The sequence below is a fragment of the Artemia franciscana genome, chromosome 5, assembly GCF_032884065.1.
Source record: "Artemia franciscana chromosome 5, ASM3288406v1, whole genome shotgun sequence".
Taxonomy (NCBI): Eukaryota; Metazoa; Arthropoda; class Branchiopoda; order Anostraca; family Artemiidae; genus Artemia; species Artemia franciscana.
In genome coordinates, this window is record NC_088867.1 from 59,610,262 (window position 1) to 59,636,539 (window position 26,278).

The 26,278-nt window shown below is 34.7% G+C and overlaps 1 protein-coding gene across 3 annotated transcripts in view; it reads left to right on the forward strand.

Annotated features, from left to right (window-relative positions):
* The window catches only part of LOC136027658 (zinc finger protein 675-like), a 152,180-nt gene that overhangs the window by 81,478 nt on the left and 44,424 nt on the right, over nucleotides 1–26,278 (forward strand). For all 3 annotated transcript variants that reach the window (XM_065705093.1, XM_065705092.1, XM_065705091.1), the window contains exons 4-6: nucleotides 5,348–5,593; nucleotides 11,141–11,310; nucleotides 15,333–15,498. In XM_065705093.1, coding sequence (XP_065561165.1) covers nucleotides 5,348–5,593; nucleotides 11,141–11,310; nucleotides 15,333–15,498 — 582 coding nt within the window. The remainder of the gene's footprint in view (nucleotides 1–5,347; nucleotides 5,594–11,140; nucleotides 11,311–15,332; nucleotides 15,499–26,278) is intronic.

The following is a 26,278-nucleotide window of genomic DNA, read 5'->3' on the forward strand; positions in this document are numbered from 1 at the left end:
TTAAATTAGAAGTAATCGTTTACCCGATTTGACCATTTGGGGGGGGGGAGAGTGGGGGGACGGTTAATTTGGAAAAATTAGAAAGAATGAGGTATTTTTAACTTACGAACAGGTGATCGGGTCTTAATGAAATTTTAAGGATATCGTGTCTCAGAGCTCTTATTTTAGATCTCGACCGGATCCGGTGACACTGGGGGAAGTTGGAGGGGAAACCTAAAATCTTGGAAAACGCTTAGAGTGGAGGGATTGTGGATGAAACTTGGTGGAAACACGAAGCACGTCCTAGATACGTGATTGACATAACCGGAAGAGACCCGCTCTCTTTAAGGGAGTTGGGGGGGGGAGGGTTAATTCTGAAAAATTAGAAAAATGAGGTGTTTTTAACTTACGAAGGAGTGATTGGATCTTAATGAAATTTCATATTTAGAAGGATCTCATAACTCAGATCTCTTATTTTAAATCCGGACCGGATCCAGTGTCATTGGGGGAGTTGGGGGACCGGAAATCTTGGAAAAGGCTTAGAGTGGAAAGATTAGGATGAAACTTGGTGGGAAGAATAAGCATAAGTCAAAAACACGTGATTGAAAAAACCGGATAGGATCCACTCTCTTTGGGGGAGTTGGGGGGGGGGAATTCGGAAAAATTAGAAAAAATGAGGTATTTGTAACTTACGAACGGGTATTCAGATCTTAATGAAATTTGAAATTTAGAAGGATCTTATGCTTCAGACCTCTCGTTTTCAATCTCGATCAGATCTAGTGACATTGCGGGAAGTTTGGGGGGGGAACCGGAAATCTTGGAAAATGCGAAAATTAAGGTATCTTTATCTTACGAATGGGTGATCGGATCTTAATGAAACTTGACATATAGAAAGATTATGTCTCAGATGCTCTATTTTTAATTCGAATAGGATCCAGGGACATAGGGGGGTTGGATGGGGGAAACAGAAATCTTGGAAACCGGAAATCTTGGAAAACACTTAGAGTGGAGAGATCGGCATGAAACTTGATGGGAAGAATAAGCACAAGTTCTAGATACGTCATTGACATAATTGGAACGGATCTGTTCTCTTTGGGGGATGGGGGGGGTGTTAATTCGGAAAAATTAGAAAAATTGAGGTATTTTTAACTTAAGGACGGCTTACCAGATCTTAATGAAATTTGATATTTGGAAGGAACTCACGTTTCAGAGCTCTTATTTTATATCCCGAACAGATCTGGTGACATTTGGGGGAGTTGGAGGGTTAAACCAGAAATCTTGGAAAACGCTTAGAGTGGACAGATCGGGATGAAATTTGGCAGGTAGAATAAGCAAATGTCGTATATGCGTGATTGACGTAATCAGACTGGATCCGCTCTCTTTGGGGGAGTTAGGGGGGTCCAGTGCTTTGGTGAGTTTGGTGCTTCTGGATGTGCTAGGACAATGAAAATTGGTAGGCGTGTCAGGGACCTACACAAATTGACTTGATAGAGTTGTTTTCCCCGATTCGACCATCTGGGGGGTTGGAAGGAGAGGAAAAATTAGGAAAAATGAGGTATTTTAACTTTCGAGTGGGTGATCGGGTCTTAATGAATTTTGATATTTAGAAGGACCTTGTGCCTCAGAGCTCTTATTTTTAATCCCAACTGGCATTAAGCCTCTGATTTTCCTTTTAAATCAATCTATTGATTATTAGAATTTTGCTAGAGCTCATGCCATGTGAGCTCTTGGCTCTTCCGACCTCGTCACATGTGCGGTATTAGCTCTTAGCTCTTGTTTTTCTCTTTTTTTTCATCCACATTTTCCTATTTTAGAATAAATAGACCCAGAATTGTTGTAGACATAAAAGGATTCATATTTTCATCATTGGGACAATATCAAAGGAAAATTAATTTGCTAAGAAATTGACTCTTACCATATGCTATTACATTCTATGCCGTATTAAATTCTGTACTGACAATGTGTACCTCTGCTTGACAATACGGGTCCTGTGGCTCAATTCCAGCCCGTGGCTCAATTCCAGCTGACTTAGCGCCTGGAATCATCTGGAGAATAAGCCTTAGAGTTTCCAAATAATCCGAAAAGAAGAGTATGTCTCTCTGGTTATACCTCATGGATATCTTAGGATATTTTTTTGCGCTATACCAGTTCCTTATTCCGGACAAAAACCTTATCTTTTCAGGCAAACTAGATTCTGTAAAATACTTGCACGGACGCATTAAGAAAAACTTCAAGACTTTTCCGTTCGTTATTCGGGTGTGGCATAATTGAGAGTCAATTAATTTTTATAGTTGGATCCTTGCAAAAAACCAGAGAGACCTATCAGATTGGGTGAAGAACAATTAAGAACCGGATGGCTCCAATCCAGGTTCAATTGCAACATGCAATTTTTGAACTGAGCCTTTTTCTTTCAGTTCAGTATTCTTTAATTTAACAATTGCATGTCTTTGAGTTGATCTTGCTCTATTTTATCTGCCCTATTTTTTTTTTATAGACCTCTTTTTAGGCAGCAAAATCGTATAAAAACCGTATGTACTGAAAGTGGACTCAAATCAGGCGATACGGGACTCTACAAACCCGGCAGTAAAAACTTGTATAAAAGAAAGATGGCTGCATTTGAAAGAAGAGACGCATTTATTCATTTTCCCCGTTTTTTTTTTTTTTTTTTTTTTTTTTTTTTTTTTTTTTTTTTTTTTTTTTTAAAGAGACGTAACGCTGACTTGAACGAAAAGGTTTTAAGGTTTAATTAAATTTTCAGCCCAGGATGAAACTCAAAACACTCAAGGACTATAGCATTACAATATTATTATTTTTTCTCTTTTTTACGAAAAGTATTACACATTAAACATTCAAAGGTACTTAAAATGTTATAAATCTTGCGTTGATTGATATTTCTATTATGATATTCAAATACGAAAAATTAAACAAAGAGAAAGCGGGTTTTAATTTCGACAAAGCAGTAAACAAAAAATAAAATATAAAAACAAAACTACACTTTAGCTAAAAAATAAAAATAATCTGAATATTTCAGCCCCACGTCCGGGAGCCTTTGTCAACGGAAAAAAAAATTACAAACGACAAAAAAGAAGAAAAAAACGTTTCTTTTCTTTTAAAACATAAAAAAAACGACAACTAAAGACAATGAAAAAAATAAGAACAACTCACATTATAAACAAAACTCACAGGCGCTGATGGTAATAACTTAACACCAAAGTACATGTTTATAATGAAACCATGGGTTCCTTTCCTCTCCGACAATCGGTGTATAAATGGGAATCTATTAAAAGTGAAAATTATATTTACTTTAACAAAACAAAAGAAGGTCAACCAACCCCAGGTCCACCACCCCTAAAGAAATCTTACAGGTTAATGAAACAAATTTATGAACTATAAATTATGAATTCAAATAAATGCATTGAAATTTTCGGGATTAGGAAACCGTTAACAAATTGTCAATTGTATAAGTGTGCCCTTTAACTAGAGATTAAATTAAAAAAAAACAAGTTTTTTAACTGAAAGTAAGGAGCGACATTACAACTTACAACGAACAGAAATTACTCCGTGTATGAAAGGGGTTGTTCCTTCCTCAACGCCCCGCTCTTTACGCTAAAGTTTTACTCTTTCTCTCAATTCTACTCTATAAAACAGAAAATAAATTTAGCGTAAAGAGCGGGACGTTGAGGAGGGAACAGCCTCTTTCATACATGGAGTAATTTCTGTTCGTTTTAAGTTGTAATGTCGCTCCTTACTTTCAGTTAAAAAACTTGTTTTTTTTTAAATTTAATCTCTAGTTAAAGGGCACACTAAAGTTAATGACTAAAGTTAATGAAACTTATATATTTAAAATCAGCATAAAAATCTGATTCTTTTGATGTGTCTATAAGTATCAAAATTCCGTTTTTAGAGTTTCGTTTACTATTGAGCCAGGTCACTCCTTACTACAGTTCGTTACCACGAACTGTTTGACAATACCCTGTGATTCATGTGATATTTGATCACTTTCAATTTTTATGTAAAAAAAAAATATTTGTGTTAAATTATATTGTCGTATAAAAAATCGTATATATTCGTCATGAGACATATGAAGAGAACGTTTCATTTCTTTGGGTTAGAATTGTAAAGTCAACATTATGTAGACATTTTGCTCTTTAATGTTCAATTTGTGTCTTCTTATGTCGAATAGAATAGCATGGTGGGGCCCTTTTTTCGGCGTAGGTTCAAATATAAGCTGCTATTGCAGAATGAATCCAGTAAAGTGAAGCACTCTAAGGAATGTTACAAGTAAGCATTTTAGAATTTGTTCAAGCCATTTTTGTAATTTTATAGTGTTTCCCTGAAGTAATTCCGCACTGCCACGAAATATACCAATTTAACACTCTTTAATGCTTATTTGACCAGCTGTCAGATTTTAATCAGTTAATTATTCTATTCTAATGCTCTAACCAGGGCCTTATCCAGGATTTTTTTCTGGGGGCCTTGTAAAAGGATTTTTTCAGGGGGGGGGCCTTACAAGCTATAAAAGACACATACAAAATGTGTTCATATTCACTTTTTCTACATTTTTTATGAGTTGGGCAAGCTTTTTGGGAGGGAGCTCAAACCCCTACCCCCTCTCCCTGGATACAGCCTTGGCTCCAACCCACTCTTGAACACAAAAAACATCGTATTTTTTAAACAAACACCAGTTCACCATCAATTTTGAAGTTCCCATTTCTTTGTCAACAAAGAAAACGATGAATTTTTTTCTATCTCTAATAAACGATAAAAATCAACATTATACAAATTGAACGCCCGCCGTGCCGACAGAGAGTAAAATACAAGTCAAAATGTCCTTGCCGTTTCGACACAGAGTCTAATTCAATCATGGCTCTTACTTCTAATCTAAAAATACATGTGATGGGCTTAGTTGAAGCTAGATTCCGAGCAAAATTCAGTAGTACGCCCCTTTCACTTCTTCATATTTGCCGCAGCATTTAGCTACAAAAGCAAAATAAACATACTCCACCCCAGCCTGTTTAAAGCATCTTCGTTATTTCTGACTAAACTGAAAAAGTTATGTTTCATATGGTACTAATAAAGCTTAAAACCAATCAAGCTTTCAGCCCTTACAACAGAAAGAAATGTGGATATTAGTTTTGCTGCTGCTGTTTAATATAGTGACAAGAAAGCAACTGTACCTTACATTCAGAGAAACACCGTTCGACTTTACTGTTCTAGGAGGAGGATCCCTTACTGTAACATCTACTATAAGAGATGGATGTTCTTCTGCTCTTTCAGAAAGATCAGTAACATCCCAAAAAACTCCAGTTCCCTCCTTCTGCTCACCAGCCAAACAAAAATCCCACAAAACTATACCTTATATTTACAGAAACACCATTGGACCTAACTGTGCTAAGAGGAGGATCCCCTACAGTAACATCTACTATAAGAGATGGATGTGCTTCTGCTCTTTCAGAAAGATCAGTAACATCCCAGACAACCCCAGTTCCCTCCTTTTGCTCTCCCTGTAAGGAAACTCCTGCAACAAGACAGAAGAATCTTCTACCATGTCATGTATGTGGCAAAGCTTTTGACCGACCTTCATTGCTAAGTAGGCATATGCGTACACATACAGGTATGTACATTATTTCTGATTTCACTAAATATTTTGTCCTCATGTATAAGATAACCAGAAGTAAAGTCAATTGTAGCCTAAACAGTTCATAAAAGAAAATGACTTTTCTTGACTTGGCTGGAGTATGAAGTAGTAGCTCATCGTACATTACAGCATTATGTGAATGGGCGCAACAGCTTGTCTCTTTCATGTTTGAAACATCAAACTCCGACTGCAAAAAACAGCAGTCATGGGCAGTTTTCCCCATTCCTAGCTTAGTTTATCCAAAGTTTTGTCGCTTCACTATAATTGGTAGTGTATTCACAGTGTAGGAGTTTTATTTATTCTTTAATGTAATTAAATATAAAAAAAAACTAGTTTTTTTTAACTGAAAGTAAGGAGCGACATTAAAACTTAAAAAGAACAGAAATTACTCCGTGTATGAAAGGGGCTGTTCCCTTCTCAACACCCCCTCTTTACGCTAAAGTTTGACTCTTTCTCTCAATTCTACTTTATTAAACAGTAAAAAACATTAGCGTAAAGAGCGGGGCGTTGAGAAGGGAACAGCCCCTTCCATACACGGAGTAATTTCCGTTCGTTTTAAGTTTTAATGTCGCTCCTTACTTTCAGTTAAAAAAACTAGTTTTTTGATTTGATTTCCGAACGTTTTTGAATTAATGCATGTTTGATTTTGGCTCTCCGCACATAAACTATTAAAATGAAATTTGCATATTAGTTCTTTTTTGGCTAAATGGATTTTTTTAGTTTTGATCAGACGATTTTGAGACAAAAGGGGTGGAGGAGGAGGCCTAGTTGCCCTTCAATTTTCGGTTACTTGGAAAGGCAACTAAAACTTTTAATTTTTAACGAACGTTTTTATTAGTAAAATATATACGTAAATTAAGAATTAACTTACGTAACGAACTTTTATATTTTTATTATGTATATGAGGGGGTTTGTCCCCTCGTTAATACCTCAATCTTTACACTGGAGCTCAAATTTTGCCCAACTCTTTAAGAATGACCCCTGAATCAGAAAGGTCGTAGAATAAATAGTTGAAATTACAAAAACTACTTTAGCGTAAAGAGCGAGGTATTTAGGAGGAGATGAACTCCCCATATGCGTAATAATCTCTGTTCGTTTCAGGTTTTAATGTTGCTCCTTACTTTCAGTTGAAAAAACTTTTTCATATTTTTTTTTCCTTTTTTTTATAATAATGCTAGAAAATCAGCGCCCCCTTCATTGAATTTCTCTTCCCCCATGACATATTCCTCCAAGGAAAATCCTCCCACATATCCCCCTCCCCTCACACCCCCCCCAAACCAAAATAATCCCCCTGAAAAACGTCTGTACACTTCCCAATAACCATTACTATATCTAAATACTGGTCAAAGTTTGTAATTTGTAGCCGCTCCCCCGGAGACTATGGGGGAGTAAGTCATCCAAAAGACATAGTTATTATGGTTTTCAACTATGCTGAACAAAATGGCTATCTCAAAATTTTGATCCGTTGACTTTGGGAAAAAATGAGCGTGGGAGGTGGCCTAGGTGCCCTCCAATTTTTTTGGTCACTTAAAAAGGGCACTAGAACTTTTCATTTCCGTTAGAACAAGCCCTCTTGCAACCTTCTAGGACCACTCGGTCGACACGATGACCTCTGGGTAAAAAAAAAACAAAGAAAAAAGAAATAAACACGCACCTGTGATCGGTCTTCTGGCAAAAAATACGAAGTTCCACATTTCTGTAGATAGGACCTTGGAGCTTGAAACTTTTACATCAGGGTTCTCTGATATGCTGAATGCGATGGTGTGATTTTCATTAAGATTCTTTTAGAGGTGTTTCCTCCTATTTTTCAAAATAAGGCAAATTTTCTGAGGCTCGTAACTTTTGATGACAAGAAAAGTTACAAGAAACAAGATGATTACAAAAAAGTTACATAAGTTACAAGATGACAAGAAAGAAAAGTTTTTTGATTTGAAGACTAAATTTGATGAAACTTATATATTTAAAATCAGAATCCGATTCTTTTGATGTTTATTTTAGTATCAAAATTCCGTTTTTTTATTTTCGTTTACTATTGAGCCGGATAGCTCCTTACTACAGTTCGTTACCACGAACTGTTTGATTCATTCATTTCTTTAGTTTTCAACATTTGAGTTTGCATATAAGAAAGTGAAAAAATTATAACATATCCTTTTTTTATTCTGTTTTTTATTTTTTATATTAGGCAGGAGAAGATTAGGTCTTCAAACTATCTTCTCCTTCGATGGTCCCTCAAAGCTGGTGCACGGGTAAGACTACTTGCCATCTAATATTTTTTTTTCCTACATATATGAACCCCACATATTGATTCACGCATGTATATTTACATATTGCTCAAGCTATTTTTTTAATTTAAAATTTTATTCTAAAGGTTCATTTAACTAAATAATAAATTAATCTATTTTCCGTCTTGATTTCCATGAATATTTTTGGACAATGCCTCTAATAAATGGTAGTATTTTTCGATTCTTTTGCGTATACAGCGTTTGGTGTCTTCTTGTTTCCCAGGAGCAACGAACCCCTTCCCCTACTGACGTCCATGTAGAAATACCTATAAGAAGGTTTGGTCGAAGAATCTGCTTTTAAAACTCAAGAATTGAGGATATTTATTTAAGGGGATATTCTCCAGGGACAAATATCATTTTCAAACCATTGTTTTGGGAATATTGAACTGGAATATAAACCAAAACAGGATTAAACGAGGGAGTAATATCGCTCCTTCACATTTAAGAGATCCGTGGATGAAACAACTAAAAAACTATAAGTAATGAATAACTCTTGCCATTAAAAACAGAAATTTTAAAAAGTTTTATTTAAAATATATGCAACAACAATATCTATTATTCGTGATGATTCAAAATATGCAAAGTGTATTAATTTTAAAGTCACTCATTAAAAGATATTGGCACATGAAAATTTGCATAATTTTAGAAACAGGTATTAAAATCCCCAAAAAAGGGATGCCATCATGGTGGAAATTATGCAATGGAATTCAACTTGTACGAGAGCCCTAAAGGCACTATCTGCAAAATGTGAAATTTGTTTTTTTCTTATGACGTGAATGTATATATATATATATATATATATATATATATATATATATATATATATATATATATATATATATATATATATATATATATATTCATGCGCTAAATGAGCTCTTGTTTGAAGCATTCCGATGTAAATGTTAAATATTGGCTAAAAGAGTTGGATTTCATAAGCAGCAGCTCTCCTTGCATTTAGGGCAACCTTAGGTGTACTGTTAAAAATCAATAGAAATTAAACAAATACAAAAGTTTTCTAAAGTGAAAGATAAGAGCGTAAAACTTATAACGAACAGAAATTGCTCCATACATTGCCCCACTTAAGCCTCCCCCCTCTACCCCGCTTTTTATGCTAAAGTATGACTTTTGCCCCAGTTCCTTGAGAAAGACTGCTCAAACACAAGTGCCGTTGCATTGGAAAAAGAATTATTTTTAAACCATTATAAAATTTTAGCGCAAAGAGTGGGGAGTTGAGTAAGGGGCATCCCCCTCATATACGGACTTTGTTTTAATTTTTAATGCAACTCTTTACTGTGATTTGAGAAAATATTTTATTTAGTTACCGAAAGAACTGGCTACTTATACTACAATGACTTAATGATGTGCTCTTTTTCCGTTGGATTTAAGTATGTATTAAATAAAAAAAAAAGTTTTTTTTAAGTGAAAGTAAGGAGCGACGTTAAAACTTAAAACGAAAAGAAAGTACTCCGTATATAAAAGGGGCTTTTCCTCTTCAACGCCCCGCTCTTTACGCTAAAGTTTGACTCTTTCTCTTAACTCTACTTTCCAAAACAGTAAAAAACTTTAGTGTAAAGAGCGGGGCGTTGAGAAGGAAAAGCCCCTTTTATATACGGAGTAATTTCTGCGTTTTAAGTTTTAATATCGCTCCTTACTTTCAGTTTTAAAAAACTTGTTTTTTTTAATTTAATTTCTGAACTTTTTGAATTAATGCATGTTTTGATTTTGGCTCTCTGCACATAAATAATGAAAACAAAATTTGTATATTAATTTTCTTTTTGGTAAATGGCTTTCTCATAGTTTTAATCGGAATATTTTGAGAAAAAGGAGCGGGGGAGGAGGCCTAGTTGCCCTCCAATTTTGATTACTTAAAAAGGCAACTAGAACTTTTAATTTTTTACGAACGTTTTTATTAGTAAAAAATATACGTAACTTACGAATTAACTTACGTAACGAACTTCTATATTTGTATGTTTTTATTACGTATAAGAGGGGGTTCACCTCTCGTCAATAACTCGCTCTTTACACTAAAACTTGAATTTTGCCCAATTCCTTAAGAATGACCCCTGAATCACAAAGGCCGTAGAATAAATAGTTGAAATTACTAAAAATACTTTGCGTAAAGAGCGCGGTATTACGAGGAGGTAACCCATCATATGCGTAATAATTTCTGTTCGTTTTAAGTTTTGATGCTGCTCCTTACTTTCAGTTAAAAAAAACTTTTCATATTTATTTGTTCATTGTTATTTTAAAAATAATATTGGAAAATCCTGCGCCCCCTTCATTGAAATTCTCTTCCCCCTTGACAAATTTCTCCATGGAAAGATCCTGCCACATAACCTCCCCTCCACTCCCATCCCCCCAAACCAAAAAAATCCCTCTGAAAACGTCTGTATACTCCCCAATAGCCAGTATATGTAAACAACGGTCAAAGTTTGTAACTTGCAGCCCCTCCCACGGGGACCGTAGGGGAGTAAGTAGTCCCAAAGACATAGTTATTAGGTTTTTCGACCATGGTAATTAAAATAGCTATCTCAGAATTTTGATCTGGTGACTTGGGGGAAAAAGAGCGTGGGAGGGGGCCTTGGTGCCCTCCAATTTTTTGGTCACTTAAAAGGGCACTAGAACTTTTAATCTCCGTTAGAATGAGCCCTCTCGCGAAATTCTACGACCACTGACTCGATACGATCAACCCTGGGGAAAAAAACAACAAAAAAACAAAAAAACAAATAAGCACGCATCCGTGACCTGTCTTCTGGCAAAAAATACGAAATTCCACCTTTTTGTAGATAGGAGCTTGAAACTTCTACAATAGGGTTCTCTGATACGCTGAATCTTATGGTGTGATTTTAGTTAAGATTGTTTTATTTTTAGGGGGTGTTTTCCCCTATTTTCTAAAATAACGCAAATTTTCTCAGGCTCGCAACTTTTGATGGGTAAGACTAAACCTGATGAAACTTATATATTTGAAATCAGCATTAAAATGTTATTTTTTAATGTAATTATTTATATCAAATTTCCGTTTTGTAGAGTTTCGGTTACTATTGAGCCGGGTACCTACCCAGAGTAGGCATACCCAGAGAAGTTCATACATTTTCTTTATAAGAAATTGTACGCATCCATGGTTGGGGCTCAGAGCTGAAAATGCCCTGGATTAAGCCTTGTCAATTAAGCGCAGTCAAAATAATATTTATTTTTCTCTTATACACGAACTTCGTATCAATTTGTTTCAATTCATTAGGCGAGAAACCACATTGTTGTGATGTTTGTGGCAAGGGTTTTTCCACTTCATCTTCCTTGAACACTCATCGAAGGATACATTCTGGAGAGAAGCCTCACCAATGTCCTGTTTGTGGAAAACGGTTTACAGCTTCCTCCAACCTATATTACCATCGACTTACCCATGTCAAGGTAAGTCTATCTTTGCGAATAGTAGAGTGTTTATACAAATATTTAATAGTTTTATCACGTCATAAAGTTTAATGTAATGCGCGGTTTTTATTCTAAAAAAAGGTCTTGGCTAAAAAATGAGGCATTCTCCATAAAAGGCTAAAAAACTGACGAAAAATGTGACCTCTTGCTCAGTTTTGCAACAAAATACGAAGAAAATATGTTTCGCTGATTCAAACATTTTGTTCAAATGGGCGGTTTTTACCTTTCAATCAGGGAAACCTAGTTTTGGCAAAAAAATGGACATTTTCCATAAGAAAACTCACAAAAATAGAAAAATATGACCTTTTAATCGGTTTTGCAACGAATTGCCAAAAAAAGAATTGTGGATTCAAACGTGTTAAAATGGTTCTTTTTTTCCTTTTAATCAGAGAAGCCTAGTTTTGGCAAAAAAAATGAGCCTTGTCCGTAAAAAAAAGCTCTTTTTTAAATCAGTTAAACCTTTTAATCGGTTTTGCAATGAAATCTGATGAAAATTAGTTTTTTTTTTATCCAAACATGTTGTTTAAGTGGGTATTTCTTTTTACCTTTCAATTATTGAAGTCTAGTTTTGGAAAAAAATGGGCCTTCTCTATATATAAAAAGAAAACTCACAAGAATATATATATATATATTTTAATTAGGTACAGATGATGGGCCATGAACATCGATCCTAAATATTTTCAACTTTTGCTAGCGTTTAGTTTTTTTTTACACTTTTGGTATTGTATTTTTCTTTCATCCAGTGTGTTATCATACAGAAACACACATACACACAAACACATACATACACAAACAGACACAAATACAAACACCCACCCACTTACACACAAACACAACACATCCTTCCAGACTATGAATAATATATTCCCTGAATCAAATTCGCATATCTGTCGGTGTATATTCATCTATCTTATGCAGAAAATGCACTATATGGGTTTGCGAAGTATGTTTGTTTCTACGTGCGAAATACGGGGGGGGGGAAGTTTCTAGAAATAAAGAGGACAGAGCTAAGACTCCTACACGTTTTTGGAAAATTAGATCGAAAAGACGCATCTCTAAGTCACGAAGACTCTCTAAGAGTCTTAAGACTCTCTAAGAATCTAAGAATCTAAAAGACTCTCTAAGTCTCTAAGAGTCTCTAAGACTCTAAGTCTAAGTCACAATTTTGTTTTCAAAATCCTTCAGATACCTGACCAAATCTTTGAAGATTCTGTTCACAACCAGGTTCGTAATTTGCTAAGGGGCTGGGAGACGGAGGAAAGTGCACACCCCAGACCTCAGTTCGTTCTATAAGACCTCAATTCTCCTCTCCACAACCCAGTTTTCCCCCCCAGCTGAAATTAAGTTTCTCCATAAATCTTGTCAAAGCTAAAAAAAGCCTGTATCAAACAGTTCGTGGTAATGAACGGCAGTAAGGAGCGACCCGGCTAAATAGTAGCCGAAACTCCAAAACAGAATTTTGATACCAATAGATACATCAAAAGAATCAAATTTTAATGCTGACTTCAAATATGTGAAGTTTCATCAAGATTAGTCTTAGCCATCAACAGTTACAAGCTTGATTTCGAAAAAAAGTGGAAACAATCCGTAAAAGGCATAGAATCTTATTTGAAAATCACACCATTAGATTCAGCGTATCAGAGAACTAACTGTCTACTGTTTTGGTTTCAAGCTCCTATATGCAAAAATGCGAAATTTTGTATTTTTGCCTGAAGAAAGATCACGGATGCGTCTTTATTTGTTTTTTTTTTGCCAGGGGTGATCGTATCGACCCAGTGATCCTAGAATATCATAAGAGGGCTCATTCTAACGGAAATCAAGTTCTAGTGCCCTTTCTAAGTGACCAAAAATTGAAGGACAACTAGGCCCCCTCCCACACTCATTTTACCCTAAAATCACGGATCAAAATTTTGAGATAGCCATTTTTTTCAGCATAGTCGTAAAATCTAATAAATATGTCTTTGAGGGGGACTTCATCTCCCACAGTCCCCAAGGGAAGGGCTGCAAGTTATTAACTTTGTCCATTGTTAACATATAGTATTGGTTATTGGGGAGCATACAGACGTTTTTACGGGGGATTTTTTCTAGTGGTGGGGGGTTACGTGCGTGGATCTTTCCATGGAGGAATTTATGATGGGGGAAGATTACTTCCATGAAGGGGGCGCTCAATTTTTCAATATTTTTCAAGAAAACAATGATAAATTAAGTAAAAAAAAAGTTTTTTGATCTGAAAGTAAGGAGCAACAATAAAAACTTAAAACGAACAGAAATTGTTACGTATATAAAGGGGTTCGTCCCCTCCTCAATGCCTCGCTATACGCTAGAGTATTTTTAGTAATTTCAAAAGAGCTATTTATTCTAATTAAACGGCCTTTGTGGTTTGGGGGTCATTCTTAAAGAATTGGGACATAATTCAAACTTTAGTGTAAAAAGTGAGGTATTGACGAGGAGGAGAACCCCCTTTTATACGTAATGAAAATATACGAATATAGAAGTTCGTTACGTAAGTTAATTCGTAAGTTACGTATATTTATTACTAATAAAAACATTCTGAAATAAAATCAAAAGTTTGAGTGGCCTTTTTAAGGCCACAAAAAAATTGGAGGGCAACTAGGCCCCGTTCCCCACCCCTTTTTCTCAAAATCGTCCGATCAAAACTTTGAGAAAGCCATTTAGCCAAAAAAAGCAAAAATTAATATACAAATTTTATTTTAGTTATTCATATACGATGAGCCAAAAAGCAAAACGTGCATTAATTTAGAAACGTTCAGAAATTAAATTAAAAATAAGTTTTTGAACTGAAAGTAAGGAACGACATTGAAATTTAAGACGATCAGAAATTATTCCGTATATGAAAGGGGCTGCCCCCTTCTCAACGCCCCGCTCTTTACGCTAAAGTTTGACTCTTTGTCACGGTTTTACTTTTTAAAACAATAAAAAAATTTAGCGTAAAGAGCGGGTTGTTGATATCACAGCTCCTGTAAGGCTATGAAAGCGTTATAGATTAGTTTGTTTTGTGAGGCTACATTTTTGCTTTTGACTCCTAAATCGATATTCTTGTTTTTTATGATTGGCTTTTGCGTTTTCAGTAAAGCGATAGTTTTCTGTAATCCTACAAACACAGGGAAGTAAATCGGGACTGAAATAAATGAAGAAATAAACACGAAAAAGAAAAACTACGGATAAAGTAAAAGAGGAAGAAAAAAAGCTACCAACTGAATTATAAGCATGTCACTTTACTTTCCGGTAGTAGCGCGTGCCAAATTGTAAAACTAGGGGAAAGATGGTGAAAATTCGGCACAAAATAAGTTAAAAATACATGGCACAAAAGCTATGGCACCAAAGAGCTTATCAAGGTGTAGCTGTCCCTTGAAGGTGTAATCTCCTTTGCGTATCAAGACTTTGTTATTGCCTTAATTCTAATGAATGATAACGGTTATGAAATTTAACTCAGTTAAATTTAAACTTTCGCTTATTTTTAAAATTTTTAAATTATTTTTTAATTTAATTTAAAATTATTTAAAATGTAATATTAAAATTAAAAATTAATATTAAAATAATTTAAAATTATTTTTTAAATTTAACTTTCGCTTATTTATCTCCAAGCTTCAACGTGTACATCGACCAAAATGTGTTATTACCCCAAAAACTTGGTAATTTTGGAAAAAAGAAAAGAATATTGTGGTTTCCACACATAAAAAGACCTAATATGGGTCTGCAACAAGGTCATACCCAAGGGGGTCCAGGCCCTACCCTAAATTTTTGTTTGACTCTTAAAAACGAAACAAAAATGTATGTAACAAAGTTTTGATGCGTTTTTAAAGTTTTTCGTAAACCCTCTCCAAAAATACCCCCCCCCAAATAAAATCGTGGATACACTCTTGGTCTAGGGGTGAGGAGTAAAAAACTTGTCTTTTGTGGCCCTTGGTAGTTAAAGATACAAAAACTGAAGATTTTATCGAACATTTTCTCTTCTGTAGCATTATCTTTCTATGTTCTAGGAGAAGCCTCACAAGTGTACACATTGCGGAAAATCATTTCCAACTCCCGGAGATCTTCGAGCTCATGCATATGTTCACTCTGGAATGTGGCCTTTCCGGTGTCCAGTCTGTGGGAGGGGCTTCGGAAAAGCCACTAACCTGCGAAACCACCTTTTATTGCACTCAGGTAGGAATAATCTAGCATATTTCCATCATATCTAAAAAGTAGGAGTAACTGGTAAGACTGGAAACTGGCACTAGTGTTTTTAAAAAAAAAATCACCAAGACCCCCAGGGCCCGGGGGCAGGCGTTGTAAGTTATGCCCTGGGGGCAAATATGGTTTAGGGCTCACTTGATTGGAAGTAAATTCTAGTTCACTTTTTCAGCGTCAAAAGAAATCGGAGGGCAACTATCCCCACCCCACGGCCTTTTTTTCCAAATGCATCAGATAAAAAATTTGAGATTGCCATTTTGTTAAAAATAGTTCAAAGGTCAGATAACAAAACTTTGATGTCGACACAACCGCCCAGGGCCCGGGGGGTGGTGCTCTAAGTTATAACCTGGGGGCATATAAGGCTCTTATGGAATGGATCCTTGTAGAAACTTCAGAGAGGGCTCATTTGATTGGAAACTGAAACTTATAGTTCACTTTTTAAGAGTCAAAAGTGATCAGAGGGCAAATAGCCCCCTCACGCCCTTTTTCACCAAATACATCCGATACAAATTTTTAGGTAGCCATTCTGTTATAAATAGTTCAAATAGATCATATAACAAAAAATCCGGGGTCGACACAACCCCGGAGGGCCCAGTGGCAGGCGTTATCAGTTATGCCCTGGGGCGTATATGGTTCTTATAGAAAGGATGCTCGTATAAACTACAGAGAGGGCTCATTTGATTGGAAATTAAAAGTTCTAGTTCACTTTTTCAGAGTCAAAAGAGATCAGAGGGCAACTCACCCCACCCTCCATGCTCTTTTGCACCAAATGCATCAGATAAAAATTTTGAGATGAATCAGATAAAATCATCAGATAAATGTATCAGATAAGAATTTTGAGATACACATTCTGTTGAAAAATAGTTCAAAGGTCAGATAACAAAACTCCGATGTCAATACAGCCGTCCAGGGCCCGGGGGTAGACGTTTTAACTTAATGCCTGGGGCATATAAGGTTCTTACGGAAGAGATAGTCGTATAAAATTGAAAGAGGGATCATTTGATTGGAAATTGAAATTTATAGTTCACTTTTTAAGAGTCAAAAGGGATCGGAAAACAGCCCCCATGCCCTTTTTCCCCAAATACATCCGATTAAAATTTTTAAGGTTAAAATAGTTTAAAGATCATATAATAAAATTCTTGGGTCGACACAACCCCGGGGCCCGAGGGCAGGCGTTGTAGGTCATGCCTTGGGGGAAAATATGGTTCTTATGGAAAGGATGCTCGTATATACTTGAGAGAGGGCTCATTTATTTGGAAAGTTCTTGTTCTTGTTCACCTTTTAAGAGTGAAAAGAGATCGGAAGGCAACTAGCCCCCCTCCCCTCATCACTCTTTTTTTGCCAAATGCATGAGATAAAAAATTTTGAGATATACATTTTGTTCAGAATAGTTAAAAAGCTAGATAACAAAAAAAATGGTGTCGACACAACCCCCCCCCCCAGGGCCCAGGGACAGGCGTTGCAAGCTATGATCTGGGGGCATATATGATTCTTATGCAAGGGATACACGTATATACTTCAGAGAGGGCTAATTTGTTTGGAAAGTGAAAGTTCTTGTTCACCTTTTAAGAGTCAAAAGAGATCGGATGGTAACTAGCCCCACCCTCCCCCATGCCCTTTTCCCCAGATGCATCAGATAAAAATTCTAGATAACTATTTTGTAATAAATAGTTGAAAGGTCAGATAACACAAACTTTGGTGTTGACACAACCCTCCAGGGGCCGGGATAGTCGTTGTAAGCTATCCCCTGGGGGCACATATGGTTCTTGTGGAAGAGATGCTCGTATAAACTTCATAGAGGGCTTAATTGATTGGAAATTGAAAGTTCTAGTTCACTTTTTAAGAGTTAAAACAGATCCAAGGGCAACTAGCGCCCTGACACTCTTTTTTCACCAAACCTATCCCATAAAAGCTATGAAATGACCAATTTTTTTTTACAAAATAGTTCAAACATCAGATAACAAAAATTCCAATGTTGGCACAGCCCCCAGGGCCCGGAAGTGGGTGTTGTAAGTTATTTCCTGGTTGCATATATGGTTCTCATGGAAGGGATGCTCGTATAAACTTCAAAGAGGACTCATTTGATTGGAAATTGAAAGTTCTAGTTTATATTTTAAGAGTTAAAAGTGATAGGAAGGCAATTAGCCTCCTCTCCCAACCTCTTTTTTCCCCAAATGCACCAGATAAAAATTTTGAAGCATCCATTTTGTAAAAAATAGTTCAAGGGCAGATAACAAAAAATTGCTGTCGACACAACACCCGGGGCCGGGCACAGGCATTTTAAGCTATGCCCTGGGGGCGAATATGGTTCTTCTAGAAGGAATGCGCGTATAAGCTTCAGAGAGGGCTCATTTGATTGGAAATTAAAAGTTCTAGTTCACTTTTTCAGCTCCCTCGACGGGAAGGTTGTGCAAAGCCAGCCCCACCAACCCCTTAGTATCAAACCCAACCCTTAATATAATCCCATTTGCAGCAAAATGGGAGGATAGCTCTATATATTGCTTGTGAATGATTATCTCTTATATAAAGCTATTTTAGTTTTTAGTCTTTTTTTCTGTTACTAAGTCATAGAGAATAGAAAACTAAAGGTCATAAAGACCATAAGGCTTTGATATTTTATTGGGTCTTTTTCTAAAAACTTCTCATTTTCTAAAAACAGCTCATTTGACTAGTAATCTGGTTCCCTTTTAAGAAGCCAAAGTTATGAAAGGGCAACCAACCCCTCCCTTACACCTTTTTTCCTCAAATAGACCCGACTAAATTTTCAAAGGGCATCCGGTCAAAATTTTGAGATTACCATTTTGTTCAGAAAAGTTCAAAGGCCAAATAACTATGCTTCCGGGGTCGAACCCCCCGTCTCAAACCTGGGGAAGTGGCTTTGAGTTACGGTACTTGTTTATTGTTACTTTGACACTTTGTTTACTTCAATATTTAGGTTTTGCGATTTACGTGGCAACTTCAATTTACGGTGCAAGGGTTGTAAGTTGTGCAAGTTGCTTAATGTTACTTTGATACCTTGTTTACATTGATGCTTTCTTTACGTTTTTTTCTTACTTTGATACTATTACTTTGATACTAATTTTGATATTATGGACATTTGATGTAGAAAATAAAAGTTTTGAAATAAGAAATTTTTAAAAACTTGAAACTATTTGCAATCAAAAACGAACAAATATTAATTTAAAAAAAATTCTGAAGAAGAAGTTTTTAGCAAAATGTAATGGCCATTTTAAACTTAAGATTAGCAGAGACAAATGCCTGTTAAAATCCAAACTTAAAACGACCAGAAACAACTATTAAAGAAGAAATGAAACCCAAAACAAAACAGGAATTAAATAAGCAATCAATGCAAACAAATATACAATAGATACTAATATAAATGAATAAATAAATCTCAAAACGACTGAAAATTAAATTGAATATGCAAATCAAGCTTGAAATGAACAAAAATCACTACAAACAGGAGTCTGGGTATCGCACCCTCCTCTCACTGTAAACTTTTAAAAACCTATTGCGTCGTTGGCGCTTTACTCAAAAGGAATTATATTAAAAATATTTTCTTTCGTACTTAATATTGAAAGTAAATGTTAAAATTATAGTAAAATTTTTAACTGATGAGCTTTCAGCAATTACTATCGTTATACATCAAATGTTAGTTTAATTTATTAGTTCTTTATAAAATTGTTCAAGACGAATATAGTTTCACTGCAAAAAGAGTTTGGATGCTGCCCCCATTCTTAACTGCAAAAACCTAAAGCCTCCTGCGTCATTGGTGCTTCACTGAAAGCGAATTATATTACAAATATTTTCTTTTTCAGTTGTTACAGTATTGAAAATGAAAATAAAATTACGGTGAAATAAAATCTTGAACTGATAGATCGTTCAACAATGGATATCATTATATATAAAATATTCAATTTGATTTTGTTTATACTTTCCAAGAGTGACTGTTTAATCACATATAGTTTTCAGTAAAGTGCCAATGCCTCAAAAGGTTTTAGACTTTTATAGTGAGAGAAGGAGGCGATACCCATACTCTTTTTTGTAGTGATTTTTGTTCGTTTCAAGCTTGACTTGCATATTCAGTTTCAGTTTCACTCCTTTTAAGATTTATTTTGTTCATTTAAATTAGTATCTATTGTATGTTTGCTTGCATTGATTGTTTATTTAATTTCTGTTCGTTTTGGGATTTCATTTACACTCCAATAGCATTTTTTTCGTTTAAGCTTGATTTGCATATTCAATTTAAGCATTACTCCCTTTAAGATTTATTTATTCATTTATATTATTACTTGTTGTACGTTTTTTTTTTACTATGATTGTTTATTCAATTTGCGTTCGTTTTGGGTTTTAATTATTCTTTAATAGTAGCTTCTGGTTGTCTTAAGTTTGAATTTTAACAGATATTTGTATCTGCTGATCTTAATTTTAAAATGAACTTTTCTTTTCTTTGAAAAACTTCTTTTTCGTATTTTTTTTTAATTAGTCTAGATAGTACCAACCAGTTTGTAGTATCTATCTGTAAGTAACGAGCAATGCAGCTCAATAGTAACCGAAACTCTAAAAAACATAATTTTGATATAAATAGATATATCAAAAGAATTGACTTATTGTGCTCATTCCATATATAAGATTCATTAAGTTGAATTTTACTATCAAATATTACGAGCCTGAGAAAATTTGCCTGATTCTAATGAAAAGAAGGCCCGTCCCCCCTAAAAGTCAAGGAATCTTAATGAAACCATTCCGTCCAATTCAGTGTACTAGAGAATTTTACTATAAAGGTTTCAATAGCCCTCTTCAAAAATGTTTAATTTAGAATTTTTTCCTTTTTTGGCCAAAAGAAAGATAGATCAAGGATCCATGTTTTTTTTTTCTGGGGTGATCGTATCGAACCAGTGACATTAGAATGTCAGGAGAAAGCTTACTTAAACGGAAATTTAATTTTTTAGTGCCATTTGTAAACGACCAAAAAGATTAGAGGCCAGCTAGCTCCTCTGTCGTGCCCCTATCTTTGCTAAAGTCGTTCGGTCCTAATTTCGGGATTTGACTTTTTTCCAATTCTTTAAGAACGATACTGAAACAGAAGGGTTGGTTAATTAGATCAATATGAAGTTTTTGTTTTTAAGTGCGAAAAATTAAGCGTGATCGCGAGGTATTGAGGAGGGGACAAAGGCCCTCATATACGTAATAAATTCTGTTCGTATTTTGTTTTAATGTTGCTTCTTACTTTTAATTGATGAAACTTGTTTGTTTTATTATTATTATTAAAGATGGTGGATGCAATGAAGATGTTAAAAGTAGAATAGCCAAAGCCCAGGGTGTTTTTTCAAAATTGAAAAAATTTGGTAGAAACGGAAGTTAAGTCTGCGAACCAAAATTAGAGTATTGGAGGGTACAGTGATATCAGTGGTCAAGTGTGGTTCTGAAACGTGGATTGTCTGAAAGACGAAGGGGTTCTTTATATGTTCCCCTGAGGAATCATCTACGGATTCTTTTGAATACCCGTCCGACTGACCGTATTTCAAACATTAAGCTAGACAAAAAAAAATTATACTATCAAAAAATTGGTTCTGTCAAAAAACATGGTTATATCTAGGGATATAATGAAAGAATGAGTAAGATGGCGAGTACAAGCTCTGCAGACAAATTTCCAAAGATCGTCCTTTTCTGTCAACCATCTAGGGCCAAACGATAAGCAGGTCGTCTCCAAATTGGGAGGGAGGTCTTAAGGAAGGATTTAAGAGAAACCAGAACTTCTTGGAAGGGTTTTGAATGAAGTGGGGTAAAGAAGGAAAGTTTGTTGGTGTGTAGTCCTCAAGCAGCTCGGTGCTGCAGTGAGTAGTGCTCACTGCAGTGCAGTGAGCAATAGTCCGTTAAAAAAACTGTCTAGTGAGAACAAATGGCTAGTTGTGGCTCTTTCAGGAGTGGTAACTATCAAACAAAAAGTACACGATAGGAATAACCATTGCCAAAAACCCTATTGAGGAAACTTGCAAACTCCATTTTAAACACCAAGGCATAGGTAGCACCGATATGTTGTTTTTAGTGGGTAAAAACCTTTAAAACGAATTAAAAACTTGTCTATATACATTTTGTTCCTTTTTTCGAGTTGGACAAACATTTTGGGGGTGGGGCTCAAGCCCTCTAAACCCTCCCCCTGGACACGGCCTTAGACACTGCCATATTCATAGTACTTCTGATTATTCCATATCTGACTGTTTTCTGCTAGTCTTAAATAATAGCCTACTCGTTTACTCTGCATTTTGGAAAATCTTTCGTATTATTATATTGTAAGAAATGCAAGCCCAAATTATCTGAATATTGTGGAATTGTCAACCCCAAAGATTATTTATATGGTAAGTGGCATTTAAATTGAGATGGTACGATATATCCCTTAGTCACAACCGTAGAATCACTGGCAACAGACTTACAAAATGACATAGTATTAGAATCCTATAATTTCTTACCAAATTGCAAAGTACGTTTGAGGAGTTAAAAATTCAAATGCTCCAAAGTAAACCCATCCACAAGGGCAATATGAATTAAAAAAAGGTAATGTTACCTCTAGTTATGTTAAAGCTTTGACCAAATATAAAAGTCCTTTTTTATATACAACCTATAATTTAGTCCATTAACGGCACCTTAGAAAACTAACATTTTAAGAAGGGTAAAAGCACTTCCATGTCCATATAAGAGAAGCATGTTGCATTTTAAGATGAGATAGTTGATCTGTTTCTGCCTTAATGCAAATCTAAGTGTCTCTCAAAATGGATTGAAAGCATGCGGAGAAGTTGTTTGAAACATATCCAAGACAGTAGCTAAATTTCTCAAGTTCTCATACTCTGTTTGCCCCTACTGTGTGGCAGCTTGACACTTTGTCCATCTATTACTTCAGTGCTGAAAGACTTTAATCTTGGCGAGCGCAGGCGCAGACATCAAATTGCCATAAATATCCCAACACCGTGCTTGGGAGCCAATCTAACGCACTCCGGGTGCCTAGACGTACACGCTGCGTGTATGTATGCATAATGCACACCCATACTAAAACAAGCATAAGGTATGCCACAACTATCATACGGAACTCCAGGAGCAATGTAAAAATCTGTTTCAAAAAAAATTAAAGTTTTGAGCTGAGAATTTCTAATTTGAATCCGTTATCAATGATGTATTTTGAATGTGTAATTCGTCAATTTTATGCCTTGATAAGAAATCACCCTCTGAGCTGCTAACTAGGAGTTTAACCCAGAGGTCGTGAAAGAAGATAGACAAATGATAAGTGATTCTCATAAATAAATATAACTGATCATTCATATTTTATCTGCGGATACATCTTTTGGCAGCAAGATTTCAGTTTCATCATTTGATATTACAACTTGCATGTTGTATTACTGCTTTTATTGAAAATGCTTAGAATTAAATTTTTAGAGCGCATAGCGTCTATGTTCAGTGCCATAAATGCTTAATATTCATTCTGCTGAATAAGCTAGGGTTTATGATTGTGGGCTTATGGTTTCAAAAATTAGGGTTTAGGGTTTGGGTTTCAAAAATTAGGGTTTAGGGTTTATGATGTCATTGCATTCTGAAAGTAAGAATTTATGGATACAATGGAATTATGAAAATAAAATAAATTATGGATTATTTTTTCAAAATAAAACAACTACTCTATTACCATGCTCGTCTTCCAGAATTTCCTGTGGATATTTTTCGGCAATGCTGTCTTCGTACCTCTGCCGAAATTAACATGGAATTGAACTTTTAAAGTGTAATTCCAATACCATGAACACTAAATTTTCTTTCTTCTGAACAAACTTACAGGGACACCAATTTGAGAGAGGTATAGGGGTAGGTCAATTACCTCTCCTATTTTCACCTTACCCCTTAGATCCCTTCCCCCGAATGTTTTGAAGAGAACACTTTTTTTGACATCGGTACTGAAGAAATCGGGGAAAAATCTCCTTCCAGATATTGGAAAATCTTTCCCAGTCCCCCCCCAATTGAATTTTTGCGTGTTGGCGGTCCTGTAGACTAGAACTCAAAAGATTTTGTGTTCAATAATACCAATGAAAACTGAAAGTAAACATTTATTAATTCAGTGGAACTCCTTCAAGGTTCTTCTTTCAGCGTGTTTTGCAGTAGGAACAATAATACTGGAATAGTGTTCCTAAGATAGCCTCTAATAGGGTTTTACTAAAAGAGAATAAGTATAATAATGTGCAGAGTTGGCATAAAATTATTGATGGGCATTTTTTAGTCATCTTTTCTGACTGCTACTCATAAGGAACCACTCTTTCAGTATTAGGGCAGCTAATTGGGGGAATGGGAAATTACCCTCTCCCTTAGATTACAAAAAATACCTCTTTCATTATTTTCACTAAAAATCGGAAAAAAAACAACTAAAAAGTCCCCCAGTATTTGAAAAAAACCTTTTTTTTGTTATTTTGTTTCAAAAAATGAAGATAGATATTTTTGGATCGAATTGATGACGTAAATTTGACATTCCTAATCTGGCCCTTTCTCTTTGAGCCGCAAACCTGGTTTTGCGTTGCTCTGGTGTTTCCTCCTGGTGCTCCCTTTTTGGTGACATTGTAGGATAATTATACAGACATTGCTTTTGTTATACAGCGACACGCCTTCTTTTTTTACTATCTCTATCAGCCGCAAGCCTGATTTTGTGTTGCGAACAGGACGTCATTTATAGATTTTTATCTTTTTATCGATTTTGTTTCTCTTTTTATTTTTTTTTATTTTTTTTAATTTTATTCTTTGACGTTTTTTTAGTTTTTTCTTTTTTCTTTTTAGTTTTGTAAGTTTTTTTTACCTAATTTAGTTTTTTTTTATTTTTTATTTTTTAGTTTTTTAGTTTTTTAGTTTTTTCTTTTTTTCTTTTTCTTTTTTTCTTTTTCTGTTTTAGTTTTTTTAGCTTTTCCTTTTTTTAGTTTTTTTTAGTTTTTTACTTTTTTTAGTTTTTTTTTTAGTTTTTTTTCTTTTTCTTTAGTTTTTGTCTTTTTGTCTTTTATTTTAGTTGTTCTTTTTTTCAGTTTTTTTCTCGAAAATGTTTTATTATATATTATATATAATATTATGTATATGTATATATAAATATATATTATATATTATAGTAATATAAATATAATAACATATATATATATAAATATAATATATATATATATATATATATCTATATATATAAAAATAAGTTGTCTGTCTGTGGATGTGTGGATGGATGTGTGGATGGATGTGTCAGGTGACGTCACCTGAAAAAACTGGATTAGGTGACGTCAAAACTGAAAAAACTAAAAAAAGGCAAAAACTACAAAAAAAAACTAAAAACTAATAAAAAAAATAAAAAAGCTAAAAAACTAAAAAAACTATAAAGGTAAAAACCAATAAAAAACTAAAAAAAAAACTGAAAAAACTAAAAAAAGGCAAAAACTACAAAAAAAAACTAAAAACTAATAAAAAAAGTAAAAAAGCTAAAAAACTAAAAAAACTAAAAAAACTAAAAAAAGGTAAAAAACTAAAAAAAATAAAAAATAAAAAAAAACTAAAAAAAAGGAAAAAACTGAAAAATAAGCTAAAATAAAGGTAAAAACCAATAAAAAACTAAAAAAAAAAAGGAAAAAACTAATAAATGACGACACTCAAAGAGAAAGCGACCAGGACAAAAAACTAAAAAAAAAGGCAAAAACTACAAAAAAACTAAAAACTAATAAAAAAAATAAAAAAGCTAAAAAACTAAAAAAACTAAAAAAAGGTAAAAAACTAAAAAAACTAAAAACTAAAAAAAAACTAAAAAAGGTAAAAACTAAAAGAACTAAAAAAGAAAAAAATAAATGACGACACTCAAAGAGAAAGCGACCAGGACAAAAGGAATGTTCGATTAGCAATCAACAAAGCACCGGGACACAGGGAGTATAAATGACGACCAGGACACAAGTAAAAAAAAAAATTAACAAAACTAAAAAGAAGGTAAAAACTACAAAAAAACTAAAAAGAAAAAAAAACTAAAAACTAATAAAAAAACTAAAAAATCTAAAAATCTAAATAAACTAAAAAAGAAAAAAAAAGGAAAAAAATAAAGGAGAAAAACAAAACTAAAAAACGAATGTATATACAGACCGGTACACCGGGATACAAATGACGACCGGGACACAGGGAATGTAAATAACGACCGGGACACAGGGACACAACTACAACGGGGACACCGGGGGAAACAGGGGGATATAAATGACGACCGGGACAAAAAAACTAAAAAGAAATAAAAACTAAAAACTAATAAAAAAAACTAAAAAATCTAAAAATCTAAATAAGCTAAAAAAGAAAAAAAAAGGAAAAAAATAAAGGAGAAAAACAAAACTAAAAAACGAATGTATATACAGACCGGGACACCGGGATACAAATGATGACCGGGACGCGGGACACAGGGAATATAAATGACGACCGGGACACAGGGACACAACTACAACGGGGACACCGGGGGAAACAGGGGGATAACCTGACAATCTATTTATATGCAAAGACAATGGGACAGCAAAGAATGTTGTATATTCGCAAGTTTTACGTAGTTAAAACCATATATATATATATATATCTATATTCACAGGTGGGACATAGGGACACAACTACAATGGCGCGTAACTATTATGGCGCGTAACGACTTACGCGCGCGGGGGGGCTTGGGGGGGGCGCGAAGCGCCCCCACCAACTAGGTGTTGGGGTGGTATGTTGTATAAAGACATAATATAATATA